Source organism: Rhinopithecus roxellana, chromosome 6 (genome assembly GCF_007565055.1).
Source record: "Rhinopithecus roxellana isolate Shanxi Qingling chromosome 6, ASM756505v1, whole genome shotgun sequence".
Lineage (NCBI taxonomy): Eukaryota > Metazoa > Chordata > Mammalia > Primates > Cercopithecidae > Rhinopithecus > Rhinopithecus roxellana.
In genome coordinates this window covers 44186769-44209534 of record NC_044554.1, presented here as the reverse complement: position 1 = coordinate 44209534, position 22766 = coordinate 44186769, and the positions used below count along the sequence as shown (strand labels likewise).

The 22766-nt window shown below is 52.2% G+C and overlaps 1 protein-coding gene and 1 pseudogene across 11 annotated transcripts in view; one reads left to right on the top strand and one right to left on the bottom strand.

Annotated features, from left to right (window-relative positions):
* Positions 1–1526: 1526 nt before the first annotated feature.
* Positions 1527–22766, bottom strand: part of TRRAP (transformation/transcription domain associated protein) — a 137184-nt gene continuing 115944 nt past the window's right edge. For 5 of the 11 annotated variants that reach the window (XM_030932332.1, XM_030932335.1, XM_030932334.1 and 2 more), the window contains 8 exons: positions 22552–22751; positions 21449–21710; positions 10882–11107; positions 9954–10171; positions 6189–6373; positions 3502–3705; positions 3222–3416; positions 1527–2691 (listed from right to left, as the gene is read on the bottom strand). In XM_030932332.1, coding sequence (XP_030788192.1) covers positions 2407–2691; positions 3222–3416; positions 3502–3705; positions 6189–6373; positions 9954–10171; positions 10882–11107; positions 21449–21710; positions 22552–22751 — 1775 coding nt within the window. In that variant the 3' untranslated portion in view covers positions 1527–2406. Of the gene's footprint in view, positions 2692–3221; positions 3417–3501; positions 3706–6188; positions 6374–9317; positions 9907–9953; positions 10172–10881; positions 11108–21448; positions 21711–22551; positions 22752–22766 lie in introns of those variants that run through there. The other 6 variants (XM_030932338.1, XM_030932337.1, XM_030932336.1 and 3 more) reach the window with 6 other exon arrangements.
* LOC104672098 lies at positions 12117–16792 on the top strand (annotated as a pseudogene).

Genomic DNA, 22766 nt, shown 5'->3' with positions numbered 1-22766 from the left:
TCTCCCACCTTGGCCATTCCAAGGTTGGTCCTCCCAACAACCAGGGGAATGGTGTGGGTGAGCCTGGCAGCGGGCCGGGCCTCCTCCTCACCAATAGCACCAGCTCCAGACTCCTGTTCTCCAGTGTGAAAGACAAATGTCCCCCAACCCTAACGCCACCCACACATCTGCAGAGACTCCAGGCTTCATGGAGCGCAAGACGACTCGCACAGTGGCCTAGGCCTTGTCACACGCAGTGAGGACAATCAGAGGAGCATGGTCCCCGCTCAGGCCTGACGCCAGCAGGACACCCACCAGCTGCCAGATGAGCATGCAGTCACTCCTCATTTGCAAAGCACTGCTCCCATCTTTCCAGGACCCAAGACACCATCTCACAGAGACAGCTCTCTGCAAGGAACTGGGAAGTAACTTGAGTCCAGACTGGCAAAAACCAGCCCCTCGGCCTTGACCTGTGGCCCAGGAGCAGCATGGGGGCTTCGAATCAGGCTGGATGGGCTTCCCTCCCAGTTTCTCCACAACTGCTCCAGGCCTTGGACAAGCTTCTCACCTTCTCTGAGCTGGAAACCCCCACTCTATAAAGTGGGGAACTGCTGGGCTGAGGGCTGCAGCCCAGCACAGAGACCTTGATGACAGCTGCCAGTACCACCCACTGCAAACCAGCCTGCACCCAGGCCGTAACCCAGCCAGTACCACCCACTGCAAACCAGCCTGCACCCAGGCCGTAACCCAGCAACACAACTGTAATCTCAAGCTGCCCAGGGATATCTAGTCAAGGCCCTTTCATTTGACCCTGCGGTGGGATTTGGGTAAACTCACCTCCGCGGTAGCCCGGAACGAGGGAGGATAAATGAAAGGCAAAGAGAGTCAAGAGCTGGAGAAGGTTCTGTGGTCTGCGGCAGAGGCCCAGAGAGGGCTCCATGCTACCCCCATCCCCTGGGTCCTGTAAAGGGCCATCTTCCTCGAAAAGACTTAACACTTCCTAACAGGCAAGTCCTTTCCAATTCAGGGCCCATCATGTTAGCCCTGGAGCGGCAACCCCATCCCTCCGCCCTGCCGTTTCTGACGTCATGGTGTGTGCTCCTTGGGGACTATCCCTCCCACACGAGGGCAGGCCTGGCCCAGGTACACATTGGATGAAGGACAATGAGGAGGTAGAGCTGGGCACAGAGTGCTTCATGCTGAGCCTCCGGGCATGCTTCGGGCACACTCCACACACACGTTACATGGCAGCAGTCTTGAAACACATGAACACGGCTGAGGGCTCCGAGAGTCTGGCACGCCAGCCCGCTGCTGAGGTCGGGCTGCCATTCCTCGTCGCCTTGACAGAAGATGCTCTGAACTGGCTTCCCACGTGCCAAGTCATGACGTCCCCTGTGATCACAGCAGCACAGTGCCTGCCCAGGCAGCACACGCTGTCACCAAGAGGCTGCGCTGAGGAGCCCACACTGTCTCTGGGGCCTCTGGTTCCCAGAGGGAAGAAACCCCTCATGGGAACAAGCATTTTAACATAAATAAGGGACAATAAACCCTTTTATAAAATATTTATTCTAAAAAAATCACACTGTACAAATTTAGATAGAACATTCTCAACGTTCAGATTTATAAAAATGTGAACAGAAAGACTAAAGGTAGCGAAGTAACGTACATTTCTGTTTTGTCTTTTTAAATTAGGAAGGTAAAAGTGATTTTTTATTCAGGTGCAATGATAGTAAATGTCTAGAAGACATCCGAAGAGCTGGAAATAAAAAGCACAGGAGCCGCCTGCAGACTCTCAGAGTTCTGTCTTCACCCGCTGAATCCAAAGTGGATGTGTGTGGCACTCCCGCAGGGTGATCTGGCCCTGTGGATCCACGCCGAACACTCAATGAGACTCCCAAGGCTGGCTGCGTACAGCCTAAAAGTTTGTGCTCAGAGAAAAACCAGCACGATGGGTTCATCATCTCCTGTTTCTCAAACAAAACGGGTTTTCTGTACACTTGTTACAAAGGTCTGTACAAAAGCAGGAAGCTGCTGCGAGGTGTTATTTCCGAAAGAGTTAAAAATGGATGGTAAGGAGCGGTTCGCACAGTCCCGCCTGTACGTTCACAGACAGAGGACACCATAAAAAAAGGGCTCACCCAGAAATTCCAGACCAGAGAATCCTGGTTTCTTAAAAGATTATTTTAAAAGCTTGGAGGAAGTTTCAGCTCTGCCATTTCTAACCGCCTCACCCAGCATCGTCATAGTTCAGCTTCCTCTAAAACTAAATTCTCCCTCTCACACACCAACTACCAGGAAAATAACTGCAACCCAGTGGAACTGCGGGGCTTCTGTGAATAAAAGGAACGAGGCAGGGAGAAGTCGTACAAGCTGCAGGCTCAGAGCCCAGGGCGCCCTTCACATTCCGGGTGGCCGTGGCAGCCGCGGTCACAGCCAGGGGTGCCAGGCGGGGTCCATGCGGCACAGATTGTCCAGGCTGTTTGCTGCGGCCACCAGGGTGTTCACCTTGCTTTCCCCGCCTTCGAACTGGGCAAGGTTGTGCAGGCGGGTCATGATGGCGGTGACGGCTTTCTGAACCAGGGACACCAGTTGCTGGCTGTCCATGTTCTCCGGTTGCCCGGCGGCCGAGAGAGGAGAGGACGTGTCCTCCTGCGTTTTTTTGTGCCAAGCAATGATCTCATCCCGGAGAACCGTTTTCAGAATGCCGTCCACCTGTGTGAGGGAGCGAATGAGAGGATGTGTGTTTAACCAAGAATAGCCCAGAGGGGCAGCTTCCTAACAAGGTGGGACTCAACTACAGTGGCCGCGCAGGGCCACCGAGGGCCAGTCAAGCCTCAGCACCAGGCCAGGCTGTGTGCCCTCAGGACGGGCTGGGGAAGCCGCTGAGGGGCAAACCCCTTCCTCCACTTGAAGCAGCAGCCAGAAAGCCTCAGTGCTGGGCAGCACAGACCTGGACGGCAAAGGCAGCCACGCTGCGACTGGGGCCCGATCTTTTTATTTGTTCACTTGACGCCTTCCAGCGTCTGCCCAGTGTCTGGCAGGCCCATTCCAAGCAGTACAGACGAGAGTGAACCAGACAGAAAACCATCCCTTGCCCACACAGCAAAGGACTAACACGGGTGCTGGCCACTGTGGAGAACACACAGCCCGTGAGGCAGATCAGCAGCTCCTGCAAGGCCATGGCACGTGGGCATCTGAGTGGCCCTAGCCTGTGCCCATGATAGGACGACGCAGAGACCCACCTTAAAGTTCGGCTGGGCGAAACACCGGGCAACCGCAATCATGGATGCCGTCAAAGGGCCGGAGACACCGATGGTAGTCAGAAACTCAGAAATGTTGGGCGTGAGTCGAAACGGGACAGGACGGTTGGCATCTAGGTCTCCAGTCGCGTCGTTTATGTCAAACCGAAAGTAGGCAACATTCAGTTTGCCAGTGTCCTAAATTTCAGAAGGAGACACTTTAGGAACTTCAGCAGAAAGGCAATGTCACAAGGAGAGGATCTGGCGGTTCAAACCAGGTTACCTGAGCGATCTGTAACATTTCGGGGTTGAGTCTATTTAAATGCAGGACGAATTCCGCGAAGCCTATCAGAGCCAGCTGAATGGTGAACATCTTCCGGAACGTCCAGTAGTCCGTGGCGTTGGGGAAGGTGTGCAGCGCCCACTCCTTGAGCATGCTGCGTGGCACCATGTTACTCTGAACCTCCTTGAGGATGTCGCGGAGGACCTGAAACACATCGCTCCATGACACTCCCATCTCATTCACTGATTTTTTTTTTTTGCAAAAGAAAAACTCTCAGATTGCAGTTCCTCTTTAACTTAGCACCGAGAGTAAATTCTGGTGACAGATTTAACGCGCGCATTGTTAGGCGGCGGAACGTGAAGAGGCATAAGATGGCTGTTTCCCTCCAGGGTTCGCCGCCGTCTGCTCAAAGCACCAACGCAGCTGGTCTGCGCCAAAGCCGCAGTTACCTGATATGCGGTACCTGACAAGAATGCAGGCAAGTATCCGAACGCTTCCACCCTTGCTGACCACAGAAGGTATCAGACCAATGAACAGAACACAACAGCCAGACACCAGCAGCACCACTTCCAACCAAGACTTTATACTAATGACAAATGTTTCACAAACTGAAGGCGCTGGTCTAACCACACACACACTTGAGACTGAACTCCGTACTCATGGACTAATGCAGACCTCACCAACTCAGAAAGAGTTTCCTGAGTTAATGGAGTTCCTGTTCGACCATCTGGTAGAGGCACGGGGTCTTTTCCAGACTAAGTCCTACCCATGTGCTCCGAGTGGCCGTGAGGAAGAACATGAGAAAGTTCTTGCCTTCGACCGGCAAGAACAAGGCAGGCCACTGGCGACACATGCAGTTTGTTTCCTCATCTGTCAAATGGGAAGGAGCGCTTCTGAGATGGCAAAGGATTTCCAAAATCTGCTCCTGAAGCAGTTAGAATGCTGGCAAAACCATCAAAATCAACTCTGTCAGAACTCTAGGAATTAAAGGCTTGCAACAGTCTGAGGAGCTTTTTTAAAAAATTTATTAAAAAAAAAAAAAAAAAAAAAGGCTGGGCTGGGCATGGTGGCTCACGCCTGTAATCCCAGCACTTTGGGAGGCCGAGGCGGGTGGATCACAAGGTCAGGAGTTTTGAGACCAGCCTGGTCAACATGGTGAAACCCCGTCTCTACTAAAAATACAAAAATTAGCCAGGCGTCGTGGCGGGCACCTGTAATCCCAGCTACTCAAGAGGCTGAGGCAGGAGAATCGCTTGAACTCAGGAGGCGGAGGTTGTGGTGAGCCGAGATCGTGCCACTGCACTCCAGCCTGGGCGACAAGAGCAAAACTCCATCTCAAAAAAAAAAAAAAAAAGAAAGAAAAAAAGAGAGAAGAATGAAGGAGTAGAATAAATAACAAAACAAGAGGCACACAGAGGAAGAAATGGCTCTGAAGCTGGATTCCTCTGTGCTGTGGGCATCTCCCTCTGCCGACAGGCCCTGGCAGCTGCTAACCTGGAACAAACATCCTAGTCAGTCACTCACGCTGTTTAGAAACAGGATGACTCTGAAGGTCAGCACGTATTTGTCACTGGCTTCCATGCTGTCGAAAGTTAATGTTGCCTTAAGAATATAATCCATCCTTCTCCTGCAAATACCTCAGAACTGCCCATTGTCCACAGAATGACCAGGCCATGGCCTGTGCCACAAAAAAGCCCTGGCCGTCAGTTCCAAAGAGAGGCCATGCACTCTGTCAACAGAGGCTGATCAGAAACAGGGATCCATGCCTCTGCCTGCAGAGCTGGAGGCTGCACCTGACCCTACAGCCTGGAACACCTTGGGCCTGCCGTGCCCTGGGCCACAGAGGACACCATGGGCTCAACCTTCCTCAACCAAACTAAGTCCTCCAGGAGCCAGGTAAACTGGAATGAGTCCCTGGGCGACTCGGGGCAAGATCACAGCATCCACCTCTGTGGTCTCTCCTTCTTGGGACCTACAGAAAGGACCACGGGGCACCCAGGGAGAGGCCGAAACAGCTGACCCTGGGTGCTCCACACAATCTCCCAAAAATCTCCCCACCCAAAGCCCATGCCTGCCCTGCCTCCCACCAAGGGCAAAAACGTGCAGTGAATGAGGGGCCTCTGCACCTCCGAGGGGCTGCAGGCCAGGGCCACCCAAGACTCCTGTGGGCACCATGCTCCTGGCTCAGGCAACCGAAACAGCTGGGCCCCACGCACTCCAGAGTCTGTCGCTTTTTGTATTTTAGAAAACAGCACACATGCTGCACATCGCCTAACGCCCCCAGCAGCAGACCAGGTGAACAGCAACATGAAGTGGATGAATGTAGACTACAAACAGCCTCCCATCACCTCAGACCAGGTGTGGCTGCCAAGTAAGACTGCCAGAAACTTATTTTAAAATTCTAATTTCAGAGCTTCTTTGTAAGTACAGTAGAGGACAAGGGGCTTCTCCAAGGTCGAGGACTGACCCGCGTCCGGTCATAACAAACCGTCCACGACAAGTGTCCTCTCACCAAGGTCAAGCGCTGTCTCATTTCTACCATCTCACGAGTCTAACAGTTACTTTAAATGACAGAGGTGGCCCCCAACAAATGCCCGCTCATCTTCTAAGCACCCCTGTCTCCAGGCACCGCCCCACGCAGGAGGGCTGCAGGTGGCAGCTCAGCCCCCGCCCAGCCCCGCTGCTACCTGGTGGCTGGCTTGGGTTCCCCGCGCCTGCACCGTAGCCAGCCGGTCATAGTAACGGGAGATGGGGTTGTCGTGCTCGATGCCCTTCTTGGCGCAGCGCTGCTTGTAGATCTCCACAAGGGAAAGTGAAGAGGGGTTGTCCTCCACGAGGCGCATCTGCGGGGAAACCGCCACAACCCGGGGCACTGGGGAGAGGGGAAGAGAAACGGGGCAGGCTGAGGGTGACCGCAGGCCAGTGCTTGGCTCCACCGGGAGCAGAGCTGACCCGGCTGTGTGCCTTGGGGGCTGGCTGCAAGAATCCGGTGGTCATGCACCATCCATTTACCCAACAGATGGCACGAGGCTCTGACGGCACGAGCTGATCGTCACCCTGTGTCCACAAACAGAAATGCTTTAGAAGGCTATCTTAAAAAGACATCTTGGCCGGACACGGCGGCTCACGCCTGTAATCCCAGCACTTTGGGAGGCCGAGGTGGGTGGATCACGAGGTCAGGAGATCGAGACCATCCTGGCTAACATGGTGAAACCCCATCTCTACTAAAAATACTAAAAATTAGCCGGGCGTGGTGGCAGGTGCCTATAATCCCAGCTACTCAGAAGGCTGAGGCAGGAGAATTGCCTGAACCAGGGAGTCAGAGGTTGCAGTGAGCCGAGATCGTGCCACAGCACTACAGCCTGTTGACAGAGCGAGACTCCATCTCAAAGGAAAAAAAAAAAAAAGACATCTTAAAAAAACAAAATATAAAGGATAGCCTATAGTCCCAGCTACTCAGGAGGCTGAGATGCGAGAATCGCTTGAGCCAGGAGTTGGGGGCTGAAGGTGACAGAGCAGGACCCTGTCTAAAAAATAAGAATAAACATGGCCGGGCGTGGGGGCTCACGCCTGTAATCCCAGCACTTTGGGAGGCCAAGGCGGGTGGATCACATGAGGTCAGAAGTTTGAGACCAGCCTGGCCAACATGGCAAAACCCCATCTCTACTAAAAACACGAAAATTAGCCGGGCGTGGTGGCACACACCCATAGTCCCAGCTACTCAGGGGGCTGAGGCAGGAGAATTGCCTGAACCCAGGAGGCGGAGGTGGCAGTGAACCGAGACTGCACCATTGCACTCCAGCCTGGGTGACAGAGTGAGACTCCATTTCAAAAAAAAAAAAAAAAAAGAACAAACAGACTCTGCCCAATGTTCACTCTTAGAGGTTTTTCTTCATTAGAGTCTATGGGAAGAGTCCAGCCTTCCTGCTCTGAGACAGCTGCTGTCTAATGACGCAAACTTGTCTTTCAGCATCTAGGACGGCTGTGCCCCATCTGTGGAGGAGGAGAAAAATCATCTTCTGTGTTCTGTCCACATAAGGAAAGCATCCAGCATCAACCTGATCATCCATCGCCATTAGTGTGTAAATCCCTGTCCACACATGGCGACCAGCACTCTGTTCCCAATCACCACTCGCTATCTGAGATGCAGTTAATCTACGACCCGCCCGACAGGATGCTCACCTGCACTGAAACCACTCTGGGCTGAGTCAGCTGGAGGTGGCAGGAGCGCTGGGCGGCCACTCCAGAGCCTGCCTTCCCAGTGACGACACCTTGGGGAGCAGCACTGGACTTGTGCACAGTTTCTCCTCCAAAAGTGGGATAATAGTACCTACCCCACAGGGTTGTTTGTGGATTAAATGAGATAATACTTTATGAAGACACTAGGTTCAGGGAATATTCAGATATCTTGTTGCAATAAAGTTGGAGGGAGCTGAGAGGTTTCCAGAAGATGGCAGATTCAGCCTGCCCAGAGAGGGTCCCAGTGGCGCTGTGTCCCAGCCACTGTAACCCTTGACATGGAGTCAGGGGCGCGTGAGGTGCACACAGATGATTCTGACTTCTGTGAACCAAGTGGCTGATTCTAATGTCAGTTAAGCCACAGCTGATGGCTTGCTGTCTTGGCGTTTACCCATAAAGAAATCCCCAAATGACTCCAGGACACACATGAGGACCGCCATTCCGTGTCAACCAAGCGTTTGGAAGCAGATAAATCAATAACCCACAGCTGGGATCAACACTACAGGTCATGTTATATACACATTAAAACACACAGTTTTCTGTGATGCATTTTGAGTTTCTTTAGGCTTATTTAAAAAATCTTATTTTCAGATACAAAACTTAAGCATCAGAGATTTCAGGTCAAAAGGGGCTGATCACAGCTTAGGTGGCAGAAGAAAGTTCCACACAGGACTAGGTAATGTGCACTGCGGCGGGCTCCCGACCACAGGGACTGCACGCTAAAACGTTATAAAGTGGCTCTCTTCTCCGGATCACAGCACAAGCGTCTCATCTACGTGCCCGTACAATCGGGTCACTCATGGTAACTCAGTGACAAAGACTTCACTCAGAGGTTGCTTCTTATCGGCTATTTGTGCCCCCTGGCAATTTCTGTGGCCTTAACAGGGCAGCTGAACTTTCCCGAGTCCTGTGTTTCACCCAGGAAGGAAACTCAGGGAGGGCCCAGAGAGCAGCGCGGGAAGCAGCTCAAGGTGCGCTGGAAACCTGACGCGTGCTGCTGCCCCACTGGCACCCAGGCTCGGCTGGGCCGGGTTCCCCAAGCTCCAGGGAGGAGCAGCGAAACCGGCAGCACGCACTGGCAGGCGCCGGCTCTCCAAGGGCCCACTCCGTAGAGTGCAAAAGGCCTTAGAACAGGGGTGTCCAATCTTTTGGCTTCCCTGGGCCACATTGGAAGAATTGTCTTGGGCTACACATAAAACACGCTGACACTAATGACAGGTGATGAGCTAAAAAAGATTTTAAAAAAAGCAAAAGAGGCCGGGCGAGGTGGCTCAAGCCTGTAATCCCAGCACTTTGGGAGGCCGAGGCGGGTGGATCACGAGGTCAGGAGATCGAGACCCTCCTGGCTAACACGGTGAAACCCCGTCTCTACTAAAAATACAAACTAGCCGGGCGCGGTGGCGGGCGCCTGTAGTCCCAGCTATTCGGAGGCTGAGGTGGGAGAATGGCGGGAACCCGGGAGGCGGAGCTTGCAGTGAGCCGAGATCGCGCCACTGCACTCCAGCCTGGGCGACAGAGCAAGACTCCGTCTCCAAAAAAAAAAAAAAAAAAAAAAAAAAGCAAAAGAAATCTCATAATGTTCTAAGAAAGTTGACGAATTTGTGTCGAACCACATTCAAAGGCATCCTGGGCCTCATGGAGCCCGCAGGTTGGACAAGCTTGCCTTAGACGAAAGGTGGACACAGCTCTCATCTCTCAGTGAGAGGCCTGAAGGCCCAGAGCTGCTCCTCTTCTTGAGGCCTTCCCTGGTCAGCACAGATTAGAACACTCTCTGCTGACACAGCCGGACCCTCAAAGGCTAACTTGAGCTGCCTGCGCGGGGGCCCTGCGAGGCGTGGCTCTCATCCCCACCTGTGAAGCTGCCTGAGCGCCCCGCATCCCCACCTGTGAAGCTGCCTGTGCACCCCGCGAGGCGTGGCTCTCATCCCCACCTGTGAAGCTGCCTGTGCACCCCGCGAGGCGTGGCTCTCATCCCCACCTGTGAAGCTGCCTGTGCACCCCGCGAGGCGTGGCTCTCATCCCCACCTGTGAAGCTGCCTGTGCACCCCGCGAGGCGTGGCTCTCATCCCCACCTGTGAAGCTGCCTGTGCACCCCGCGAGGCGTGGCTCTCATCCCCACCTGTGAAGCTGCCTGTGCACCCCGCGAGGCGTGGCTCTCATCCCCACCTGTGAAGCTGCCTGTGCACCCCGCGAGGCGTGGCTCTCATCCCCACCTGTGAAAAACAAGTGCCTTTTGGTGGTCTCCTTTCTCTTCTCCAAACAGGGGTTCAGCAGACGCAGCAGCTGCAACACGCGCTCCTCTCGCCGTGACTCCGTGAGGCAGGCGTCGTTCATGACGAGGTACGGGTAGATCTTGCCGTTGTGTCCTCGGATGTACAGCCGCCGGGCTGCGGTGTTGTGCTTCTGCACAATCTCTACCCGGGGCATAAACCTGCCAGAGCGAGAAGCCATGAGGACGCACCCTGCATCTCTACCAGTCCTGGTCTTGAGAAGCAGCTAGGGATGTCCGAACTGTCACGGGAAAACGGACTGTGTAGGCCAGCAGTCATTTATCAATTTATTTGTACCCTGCCTCACCCTGACGCGGTGGAAATGAGTCAAATATTTCCAAGTCAGCAGCCACGGACGGAAGTCAAGGAGGAGGGACAGCTGGCCAGGACAGGAGCCAGCTTTGGAGGAAAGGGCAGCTACACTCTGGACGTATGGAAAAGCAGAGCTGTGTCTGGTTCCGAAATAACGAGACACACTCTTTGTTAAGAGACACCTCTTCAAAGCCCTTTCTGCGTTTCGAATGAGACGCAGCACGCTCTGGGAAATGCTGCAATCGTTTGGTTCTGCCTGAGTACTGTGCTTCGAGGATTTACACAAGACTGGGACACACACTGTTTTGTCAAGTTCTATGGTGACTCAGAAGAAGGTCTGCTGAATGCAAACCCAGACCGTACTCAGGACAGCTCACCGGTCAGTGCCGGCAGAACTCCTTAAGTGCCTGACCACTTACATTCTAGAATCATCTTAGGTTCTCCCATGTCAGGGAATCTGTGTCCGAAATTCCACACAGGGTCCACCCTGGAGCTCCCGTGGGGCTCCATGTCCACGGACGCCGTGGGTGAGTTCCACCCGCCAGGCTGGCCCACTCACCGCGCAATCTTGATGTAATAATGCGTTGGCTTTGGCATCAGAAACTCCCCGGGAATTTCCACTTCAGCTGTCTGTGCCGAGAAATTGCTCAAGAACCGGCACTTTTCCTCTATGAGGAAGAATTTGGGGAGCTGCTTGGTCTTGGCCTCCAAGATTTTGATCCACTTTTTCAACTTAGAAATAAGATTATGAAGCTTCATGGATCCTGGAACGCTGAAGTCAAAATCTTCAAAATAAAACATGATTAAAAACATTTTTAGTCATCTGGGCCAGTCCTAATTCACTGCAAAAAACAAAAAACAAAAACAAACAAACAAAAAGAGCTCATGCCCCTACCAGCTACGAATTACACATTTTGTTTGTTTTGAAACAAAGTTTCACTCTTGTTGCCCTGGCTGGAGTGCAGCGGCGTGATCTCTCGGCTCACTGCAACCTCCACCTCCCTGGTTTTATGATTCTTCTGCCTCAGCCTCCCAAGTAGCTGGGACTACAGGCACCTGCCACCACGCTTGGCTAGTTTTTTGTTTTGTTTTGTTTTGTTTGTATTTTTAGTATAGACAGGGTTTCACCATGTTGGCCAGACTGGTCTTGAACTCCCAACCTCAGATGATCCGCCCGCCTTGGCCTCCCAAAGTGCTGGGATTACAGGCGTGAGCCACCATGCCCGGCCAAATTACACATTTTATACATAGTGTGGAGCAAAACATTTTATATTCCTTGCTCCCCAAGAGGCTGACAGAACAAGAGAGGCCCTGTCAGAGACCTCCCACCACATGGAGAGGAAGAGGAAGAGAGGAACCACCAACCTGAAACCCCATCCCCAACCCCACAGGCCCTTTTGGGAATAATGCCATTGAGGCAATGTCTACCTCAGTGTGTGAGGCTGGGGCCCTGGGAGACACAGGAGCCTGAGGGCGGCCTGTGAATCCCAACAACCAGGAGCCCATGTCACCAGGGTCTGAAGACCAGCATCCAACGACAACCCCACCTCTGAGCATAAGTGTCACATGGAGCCCTAAGGTCTCGTGTCAAAGCTGATAATGTAAGCAAAGTGAGCCTAAGGCAGCAGAAAGGGCCACCCAGGAGACAGATTCTAAATGAGCCCCGAGAAGGAACTAATGCAAGATACCAAAATGGCAAAAGCCAAAAACATTTTTCACTGAAGCATTCAAAAATCCCTGGTTAATATATTTCTCAAAAATGTCTTTCTGTAAAAAACCTCGACTTCCTCCCAGATGAGCACCAGTGCTGGAAGGAGCCTCGCCACCCTAACTCACCAGGGCGACCAGAGGTCAGGACAAACCCAACCGCTTCTGCAGCAAAGCAGGGGCCCTGGGGGAGCCACGAGGAGGCACCGTCCCCAGGCTGCCCCAGGGCTGGCGTCCTGAGCCCAAATGGAACGCTGGCTGAGCCGTGGCGGCAGACATACCAGCTTAGAGCTTGGAGCACGCCGCTGAACCTCTCAGGGCCTCACTTTTCTAACCCATGGTAGACGAACAGGAATAATTTAACACCTACCCCGTGAGGATGAAATTAAACAAGGCAGCGCACATGAGGTGCTTGGCATAACACCCAGTTATTCGAGTGGCCTGACCATCCCTGCCCATGCATGATAACACCCAGCTATACGAGTGGCCTGACCATCCCTGCCCACGCATGATAACACCCATCTATACGAGTGGCCTGACCATCCCTGCCCACGCATGATAACACCCAGCTATACGAGTGGCCTATTCCTGCCCATGTCTGAACTTGGCTGTCCACAAATGTCATCAGTTTCAGGAAAGCCAAAGTATTTTGTGTGTGTTTTTTTTTCACAGCACTTGTCTGGTTTCCCTTTCATTTTAAGCTCTGGCACCTCCAGCCTCTGCATTCCTCACAGTGCCACGACTCCACATGGGCAGGTACTGGAGAAGCCGCTGTGCACCAAGGTGAGATCTCCCAGCAGAGCTGCGAGAGACAGAGGCCACCGCCAGGGACGCAGGCCACCTCACTGTTCCCTCTCCACGCTGGACCAAGAAGGTGCCGCCAAGCTCATGCCTGATCTCTTTTTAACTTTTATTTTGAAATTCCTAGAGATTCGCAGCAGGATGCAAACAAATTATAAAGAAAGTCCCATGTACTCCTAACCCCATTCCTCCCACACCAGCGTCTTATTTGCAAGCCAGTGCGATGCCAACATGAAAAAGTGACATTGGCACAGTCCAAAGAGCTGATTCAGACTTTACCAGTTACGTGTGCACATGTGCGTGTGCACGTGTGTATGTGTGCACACACCTCTGGTCATGTCACCATGTCGCCTCGCAGAGCCACTAGCACAATCAGTTGTGAGCTGCACCATCAGCACGGGATGCCCTTGGTTTCCCTTCACAGCCACCCCCACCTCTCCCCTGCATCCTGAACACCTGGCCAGCACCAATCCCTTTTCCATCTCCACTGTGGTATTTCACAAATAAGAATCCTGCAGTACACATCCTTTCCAAGTTGGCTTTTTGCACTCAGCATGATTTCTTGGAGGTACACCCACATTACTGCATATCAATAATTAACTCCTCATTGCCGAGGACGGGTGTTTCTAATGTATTCAACACCTTCTGAAAGGGCATCTGCATGGTTTCCAGTTTTGAGCTATTACAAATAAAATGACAAAGGCTCTGAATATTTGTATGCCCGTTCCCACACGAATGGAAGTCTTCATTTCTGTGGGATACATGGAGTGCGCCATTTCTGAGCTTTCTTCCACCTCTTCACAGACATGTGGTTGGTAGCCCACACACACAGCTCTGCTAGAGAATTGGACTGCACTCCGTCAACAGAACACAGACAAAGAAGAGACAGAAACAGCCTCCCCCGTGAACAGGAGAGCGGAAGGTGGACACACTCTGGCTGTTTGAGTCTGAGACCTGCTGCACTTTGAGATGAGTCAGGAGCCTCATGCTGACTTTTTCCAGTTTTGGTTTTGTGATTTTTGTTTTTTTTAACATCAAAAGCCAGAAGATCTATCCCATTTCTGATTCTTTACTTTTTAAATAATGTGGACATTTTAAGATAAAAGCATGCTGAATACCACCATTCCTTTTAAGCAAAATATGATTTCTATAAACCTTTCATCTCGGACTCTTTCGTTCTCAGAGAAGGGTGAAAGACCACACATCACGCGCATTTCGCGACAAGCCTGAGGAGATGACAGCGCTTCACGGGAAAGACCGGGAGGACCGGGCTCGCCCTTTACTTTTCAAAGAGCACCTCCCTCAGCTGTGGGTTCACCTAAGGCAAGCCCAACCCACACATCACGAATGGGGAGCCAGGCCCCCAGACTGCCCCCTGCCACCCCCGCCCCAGCGACGGCAGGGCACACGCCACACTTCAGCCGCAAGCAGCCTTGATGCAACTGGTCATGGCTGTGGCTGTCGAGGGTCCTTTCCGATTAAGGAGATAAAGATTTTCTTCTATGTGACTTAATATTAATTTTAACTGTGTCATCTAAGACACGATGAGTCTTTAGAAATCACAAATGTGAACCACTTATTCTATGATTTAACCCATCAATGAAGAAAGAACATGGTAAAGATCATTACAAAAGCGCTGAGCAGGGCACCGCAGGGCGGCTGGAAGGTATGGTAGGGACCACGCTCTGGGCATGCGAGGCGGAGAAGGGGACCGGGCCAGGACTGTTCAGTGGGCTTCGGAACCCCAAACTCGAGACAGGGTGGCCCCAGCCCAGGCTGGCCAGGACCATTCAAGGCGTTGATGAGGAAGGGAAAGGTGTGAGCCCTGCTCCTTCAGGACACCCCAGGCTGGCCCATGGCTCACAGGCCCACACAGTGCCCTCTGATCCCAGCACTGGGCAGAGAGCTAGGCTGGGGCCTGCCCCACTTGCTGGTCAGTTGCCCAAGTGACACCAGGTGGCGAGTGCTGGAGACGGCAGCAGTGGCATGCTGAACCCAGACCAGGGCTGGCCCCAAGGCTGGAGTGCATATGGTGTGGCCTGGAAGAATGAAAAGGAGTTTCCCGGACTGGAGGGAAACACTGTGGAGGAGGGGCTTCTCTCACTGGGGTAGCAGTTTCCCATTTGCCCCAAATGGCAGGATTTCCATAGTATACATAGTATGAGTTCCACATCTTGGCCTGTTATCCAGCTTTGGCAGTCTCATCTCCACCACCTGGAGAATAAATAGGATCTGCATGACCTCCACTCTAAACTGAAATACATGGCCGGGCAGTGGCTCACGCCTGTAATCCCAGCACTTTGGGTGGTAGAAGTGGGCGGATCATTTGAGATCAGGAGTTCGAAACCAGACTGGCCAACATGGTGAAACCCCATCTCTACTAAAAATACAAAAATTAGCCAGGTGTGGTGGCACATGCACCTGTAATCCCAGCTACTCGGGAGGCTGAGGCAGGAGAATCGCTTGAACCTGGGAGGCAGAGGTGGCAGTGAGCCGAGATCGCGCCACTATACTCCAGCCTGGGCGACAGAGCAAAACTCCATCTTAAAATAAATAAATAAACTGAAATACAGACTGTGGTACCACTATCCTTTTTTTAAAATTGTTATTAACAATTCCTCATAAAATTAAACGTTGTCAGAAGACTGAGCAGCTCAGGAGGTGAACTGCTGGCCCTGGCGAGTACTGATGATGGAGATGAATTTGGAAAAGCAGAACCTGTCCACGGTGGAAAATCAGGATCGATTTGGATTTGCCACAGAACTTCAAGATATTTGAGCGGCAATTCAGATGAGTGCCTCCAGAATAGTGGCTTTGAATATACCATTTGCTTTCTCCCTCCACTTGTGCTGAACTCTGAACTAGCCATCCTCTTTCCCATCTTTGTTCACACTTAGTGGCAAAGTGCTGTCACCCACTCAGCTCTCTGCTCTATGCAAGCACTAGACAACCTATGGGAAGAACACAGTGGCAGCAGGATCCTGTCTGTCCGGATGCAGTTTCTTAAGCAAGAGGCCCTGGTGCACCTGAATATTGTCTCTCCCTCTGAGCTCAAGATGGGTTCTCAGGAAAAAGTGCCGAGAAGGACAGCTCAAGCCTCTCCCATCACAGAGCTAGATTTTGGAGGAGCTGCTGGATCTCATGTAGACCAAGAGGAAATTGCGGATGAGAGAGCTATGCAGGATGTGGAATCATTGTCAAGTCTGCTCCAGGAAACCTTGGACTTTGATCAAGCTCAGCAGATAAGATGCTTTAATAGTAGATTGTTCCTGTACGATGCCTGTTTCTCTGAGAAGCTGAGTACTTGGAGTGAGGCCTGTGTACTGCAAAGCCTGTCTGAAGGACTGCTTTGAAATCCACATCAGAGATGGCCAGGTTCAATGCCTCAACTGCTCAGAACCAAAGTGCCCTCCGGTGGCCACTCCTGGCCAGGTCAAAGAGCCAGTGGAAGCAGAGTTATCTGCCCGTCATGGCTGCCTTCTCCTCCTGTCCACCTTGGAGCTGGTGGCAGATGTGGTGTGCTGCCCCCGCCCGTGGGGGCCTGTAGGGTGTGGCTGTACCACGGGCATCTGCTCCAGCTGCAACTTTGCCTTCTGTACCTTGTGTAGACTGACCTACCACGGGGCCTCTCCATGTAAGGTGATCGCAGAGAAATTAACAGACTTACAAAACGAATACCTGCAAGCAGATGAGGCCAAGACAAGATTTCTGGAACAGAGGTAAGGTGAGAGGGTGATTCAGAAGGCACTGGAAGAGATGGAAAGTAAGGAGTGGCTAGAAGAGAACTCGAAGAGATGCCCATGCTGTGGAGTTCCCACAGAGAAGTGAGGTGATGCCATGTACTGGCTGCAGGCACTATTTCTGTTGGGTCGGCGTGGGTTCTCTCTCTAGCAGCCCCTTACAAACATTTCGCCAGCCCTACTTCACCATGTTGTAACCGGCTGTTTCATGCTTGGATGTGAATGGAGATCATCTTTTGTCAAGTACACAAAGTAACCTTGCAGGATATTTACGGTACTATACATTCACTCTTCCTGCGTAGAAGAGATGGAAGAACATGGCTTATATTTTCATCTGGTGAAGGTACATTCATACATTTTTTTTTTAATGTAAGTTGAGAAAAAATTTCTAAGCCAAAGGTTCGGAAAATGAAACTACAGAATATTAAATATTATAATGTGCCCAAAGTTCTGGAAAGTTAACAATTAAATATTTATTTTCTTCCCCAAGCTTTAGGTAAGGAGAAGAGGGGTCAAGAGTTAAACTTAGAGCCCTTCTGTCTCCGGGAAGCACCCGCAAGACACTGTGTTGGAGCTCCCTCAGGACTACTCCCTACAACTGGGGTGGGTAGAAAAGCCTTATGGAAATTATACTGAGAGCCTGATTTACTTCATGTTACTCACATTCCTTCCAGCCTAGGTTTCTGCCAAGTCAGTCCTCTTTGGAGGGAGCCATTTACTCTGTAACCGACTGGAAGGTCCAGTGTCATTTTGATCTACTGCTTTTCAGAATAGAAACTTAAAATAATTAAAAAAAATTTTTTTTTAAATACCACAGACACTGTGGGTCACTTGATATTTATTAGTGGTGTATGTGGTCCACTGGTTTCAGGTCAAATCTTGAATTTAGTGATAGTGACTCAGGAAGAATTTAAGTTCGATTCAACTTTCCTGGGGCACTAGAGCCTAGACTTAAGGTGACTTGTCTTTGCTATGTTTGTTCCACATTCTTTCTTTACCTTCTGTGTGTGGGGACAATTTTAATATTAATTCCAGCAACACATGATTTTGTTTCCTCTGCTGGACTAGGAGAAAGCCTAATACATTTCCAAGCTGAATGTTCCTGAATTATCTGCATTTTGAGCCTGTCTATACCACTGTAGTTCCACTCTTAACTTTCTGAACTTCTTTTTTTGAAGATCTTCTCTAACAGGCTATGGGAATTTGGCTTCCTACCCTAATTATTTTTTTCTTTTTTGCAACAGCAGTGTTTTGGGTGATAATTTTGGACTGATACCTACACCTTTTTCTGGATTTTGTTGCCTTTTTGAAAAACTGTCTTTCCTTATAGTTAGGTGAGTGGCTTGGTAGTAAAGTAAGATTTTTTGGAAAACAGGACAGAAAAACTGAACCACAGCTTGAGAATATATTCTTTTTTGAGGTAGAGTCTCACTCTGTTGCCTAGGTTGGAGTGCAGTGGCGCGATTTTGGCTCACGGCAACCTTCGTCTCCCAGGTTCAACCGATCCTCCCACCTAAGCCTTCCGAGTAGCTGGGATTACAGGCATACACCACCATGACAGGCTCATTTTTGTATTTTTAGTAGAGGCGGGGTTTCGCCATGTTGGCCAGGCTAGTCTTGAACTCCTGACTTCAAGTGATCCACCCGCCTCGGCTTCCGAAAGTGCTGGGGTTACAGATGTGAGCCACCATGCCCACCAAGAACATACTCTTTTCTCGTACTTTGTCATTGAAAATTGAGGAATCACTTTTAACTGTTTTAGATGTGTGTCCAAAAAGTCAGCAAAGACTTATTTCTGGACTGTCAAAGAGGACGCTTAATCTTAAAAATAAAATTTAAAATCATCTTAAAATTAGAACAGAGTTGCTGCTATTTATTCTGTCACCAAGGCAACTAATCACATTCTTAAATTGTTCGGCATATAACATATTATTAAGAGGAAAAAGGTCACAGAATAGCATCTCTTCTTTTTACCTGGGCTAGTGACTGAGCTTAGGTTTGAAGGCCCGTATTTTGTTTTAACCAGATAGTTTCATGGGCTTCCATTCAGGACATTTTGTATAAAAATTGAAGTTAAAGAATAAGTTGAAGATAAGAAATGAAAATTAAAATGATTTGTTCTACAATTTTAAAAACACAGTAATTAAGCTTTTAAATGTGAATGATTCAATGTTTCTTTCACCTCTGGGAAACTGTACCAGACAAATCTTGTTTTCACACAACAATCACCCATGTGCTGACACTTGAGAGGTGAAGGCTTGGGGAAGTTACTCAGGCAGCTGAAGCCACATCCTGGGACCAGGGGCTCTCAGTGTGAGCCTGGCAAGACAGCCTGCCATGCGCTCCTCTGCTGGGGCGGCCCGCAGGTCAGTGGGATGGAGGCTGAATGAGGAGTGAGAAGCAACATGTTCTAGACAGCATGAGAAGCAGCTGTGCCTGTGTGTAAGGCAGTGGACGCGGGTGTGTACAATGGGATGCGGGTACGCAGATGTGATGTGGGTGTGTAGATGGGACACAGTGCGTACGCGGGGACACGCCTGTGTAAATGGGATGTGGGTGTGTATGATGGGATGAGGGTAAGTAGATGGGACGTTGGTGTGTAGATGAGACATGAGGATGAGGGGACGCAGGTGAGTGGATGGGGTGTGTGGACTGGACAGGGGTGTGTAAATGGGACGGGGGTGCGTGGACGGGACGGGGGTGCGTGGACGGGACGGGGGTGCGAGGACGGGACGGGGGTGCGAGGACGGGACGGGGGTGCGAGGATGGGACGGGGTGTGAGGATGGGACGTGGGTGTGTAGATGGGACGGGGGTGCGAGGACGGGACGGGGGTGCGAGGACGGGACGGGGGTGCGAGGACGGGACGGGGTGGAGGACGGGACGGGGGTGCGTGGACGGGACGGGGGTGCGAGGATGGGACGGGTGAGGATGGGACGGGGTGTGAGGATGGGACGTGGGGTGTGGACGGGACGGGGGTGCGAGGACGGGACGGGGTGCGAGGACGGGACGGGGGTGCGAGGACGGGACGGGGGTGCGAGGACGGGACGGGGTGCGAGGACGGGACGGGGGTGCGAGGACGGGACGGGGGTGCGAGGACGGGACGGGGGTGCGTGGACGGGACGGGGGTGCGAGGACGGGACGGGGGTGCGTGGACGGGACGGGGGTGCGAGGACGGGACGGGGTGAGGACGGGACGGGGTGTGAGGACGGGACGGGGTGTGGATGGGACGGGGGTGCGAGGACGGGACGGGGGTGCGAGGACGGGACGGGGTGCGTGGACGGGACGGGGATGCGAGGACGGGACGGGGGATGCGAGGACGGGACGGGGTGCGTGGACGGGACGGGGATGCGAGGACGGGACGGGGGTGCGAGGACGGGACGGGGGTGCGAGGACGGGACGGGGGTGTGAGGACGGGACGGGGATGCGAGGACGGGACGGGGGTGCGAGGATGGGACGGGGTGTGAGGATGGGACGTGGGTGTGTAGATGGGACACGCGTTGTGTAAATGGGATGTAGGTATGTCTGATGGGACAAGGTAAGGAGATGGAACGCAGGTGTGTAGACGGGACACGGCGGTGACGGGATGCAGGTGATAGGATACAGGTGAGTGGATGGGGTGCATGGACGGGACGTGGGTGCGTAAATGGGACATGTGTGCGTGATGGAACGGGAGTGCTTGGATGGGACGGGGGCACAAGGATGGAACGGGGGTGTATAAATGGGGGGCAGGGGTACTGTGGGGTGAGGATCCCTATTTGACAGAGGAAGAAACCTGGGCTGAAGGAAACTGGACTCCTTTCCCTCACATCACAACATAAGAGGCAGAGAGCCAGGAGTTAAGCTGTGAGTCTAGGAAAACGCATTAACCTGAACTACAGACAAGCATTGAAAATACATCTCCCTGGCCGGGCGCGGTGGCTCAAGCCTGTAATCCCAGCACTTTGGGAGGCCGAGACGGGTGGATCACGAGGTCAGGAGATCGAGACCATCCTGGCTAACACGGTGAAACCCCGTCTCTACTAAAAAATACAAAAAACTAGCCGGGCGAGGTGGCGGCACCTGTAATCCCAGCTACCCGGGAGGCTGAGGCAGGAGAATGGCGTGAACCCGGGAGGCGGAGCTTGCAGTGAGCTGAGATCCGGCCACTGCACTCCAGCCTGGGTGACAGAGCGAGACTCCGTCTCAAAAAAAAAAAAAAAAAAAAAAAAAAAAAAAGAAAATACATCTCCCTATCACGATGCCCAGAGTCCACAGTGAGCTTGCACTTAGCTCGTTACTGCAGGCCCTGCCCCTATAAATCCTACTGGTTCACCCGGCGCCATCTCCTACTGGCTCACCCAGACCCGGTCTTCCATGGACCCACAGGACCCTGTCTTCCACTGGCCCACCAGATGCTGTCTCCCACTGGCTCACTAACACCGTCTCCCACCATCCCACCTGGTGCCGTCTCCTAGCGGCTCACCTGACCCCATCTCTCACTGGCTCACCCAGCACCATCTGGCACAGGCTCACCAGGGCTCTTACTCCTACTGGCTCACACTAACACTGTCTCCTACCACCCCACCCTACACTGTTTCCCACCAAACCAAGTGAAGGAAGGGCCTCAGGAAGGCAGGACGGCAGAAGGGCAGTGTGGCCTGAAACCTTCTACCTCATCTTGGATCCTGGCAGCTCCTGTTCCAAACCTTGACCCCTCGTTAGGGAGAAAAACACGTGGTCACAGCTATGCACTGTGAAGTCTGCACCGTGAACAGTGTAACCAGTGTGCCCCGTGCAGTGACCAGAAAACCAACCATCTAATCAGCTTCGACACCAAAGCTGGAGGAAATCAGCGTGCACAATTCTCCCTACGGAAGGGAAGGAAAATCGAGACTTACCCGTCGTGAACTGGCCTTTCAGCTTCTGAAAGACAGGGTCTTGTGCAGTGGCCTGCGCCCGCCTGGCCAGAGACTCGGAGGCTGCACTGGAGAACATGGTCGAGACGTTGGACACATTCTCCAGGCCCACCCCAAACGTGCTCACCAACTTCTTGACAAAATTGAGAGTGTGGGGGGTGATTTTAGCATCGGACACCGCTCCGCTTTTCTCAAATGCCACGGAGTAACATTTCGCCAGGCCCTGTTGGAGCTGCCTGAGAACCTGGTAGAAAAGAGCCAGAGACAACTGACAAACACAGCCCTCCACTCCAGAACCAGCAGCCAAAAGCGAATGTTGAGTGCGGCCCTCCCAGCCCAGGGTCATCTCTGCACCCCCCAGCAGGACCCACACACAGCAGGTGTGAAGTCGGCGTGTGCGAGAAACGGGACGCCTGTGCGTGCCGCATGGGAGCAGGTGCTTTTCACCTTGGGGAGTAAGTGCCCTGAGCATTAAAAAACAAAAACGGAAAAGCCCCACTTTTTCGGATCATACACCTGTCTGCAATTAGCCACAAAACCCCTGTATTTTCAGGCAGCTGTACTGTTCCCACTGTGTGTCTGCATGCACGCATGAGACTTCACAGCAGTAAGGAGCTGGCCCCGCGGCTCAACCAGGTAAGCATCCGGGCAGTGAGGCGTAGACGATTTTGTCATCAGCGGAAGCCAATGTTATTAAGGAAGTGGTCTGACTGCTGAAAAGACCCCACATACCTATAATTTCCCATCTCTGGAAATTATAAACCTGTTACTCACGCCACTACTTCTGCTCACAGCTGGTTAACAGTGGCACTCAGGTCAACGAGCTCAGAGAAGTGAGCACAGCCAGCATTTTAACAGCAAGAAGCAGCTTCCTCAATTCCACCCTCTTTTATGTCTTCTGCTTCGAATCTTTAAGGCTGTATTAGTGTGCGGAGATAGCTATTTGCCTGGTCCATGGTTAAGTTCAACAACAAATATATAAAAGGACCGGCAGCTAAACCTCAAGGGAAGAGAATCACAGAAGCATACAGAATGCCACGTCCCCTCTACAAGAAGCCACCATGTGCAAGATCAGAGCCAAATACCTCTTCATGCCAATTTTCTCTGAACCAGACCATCTGATCGACGATGCCTTCCAGGGAAGACAGAAGGGTGGGGTGGAGCTCTCGCTGCATGTGCATGATTCGGCTGCAGCGCCACATGGGTGCTGTTGCTCTTATGGGCCCTGGATCTGATGCAGAATGGGACTGGTTACCCACTGAACTTGGCTGCTGCTGTCCAGAATCTGAGAGCAACACAC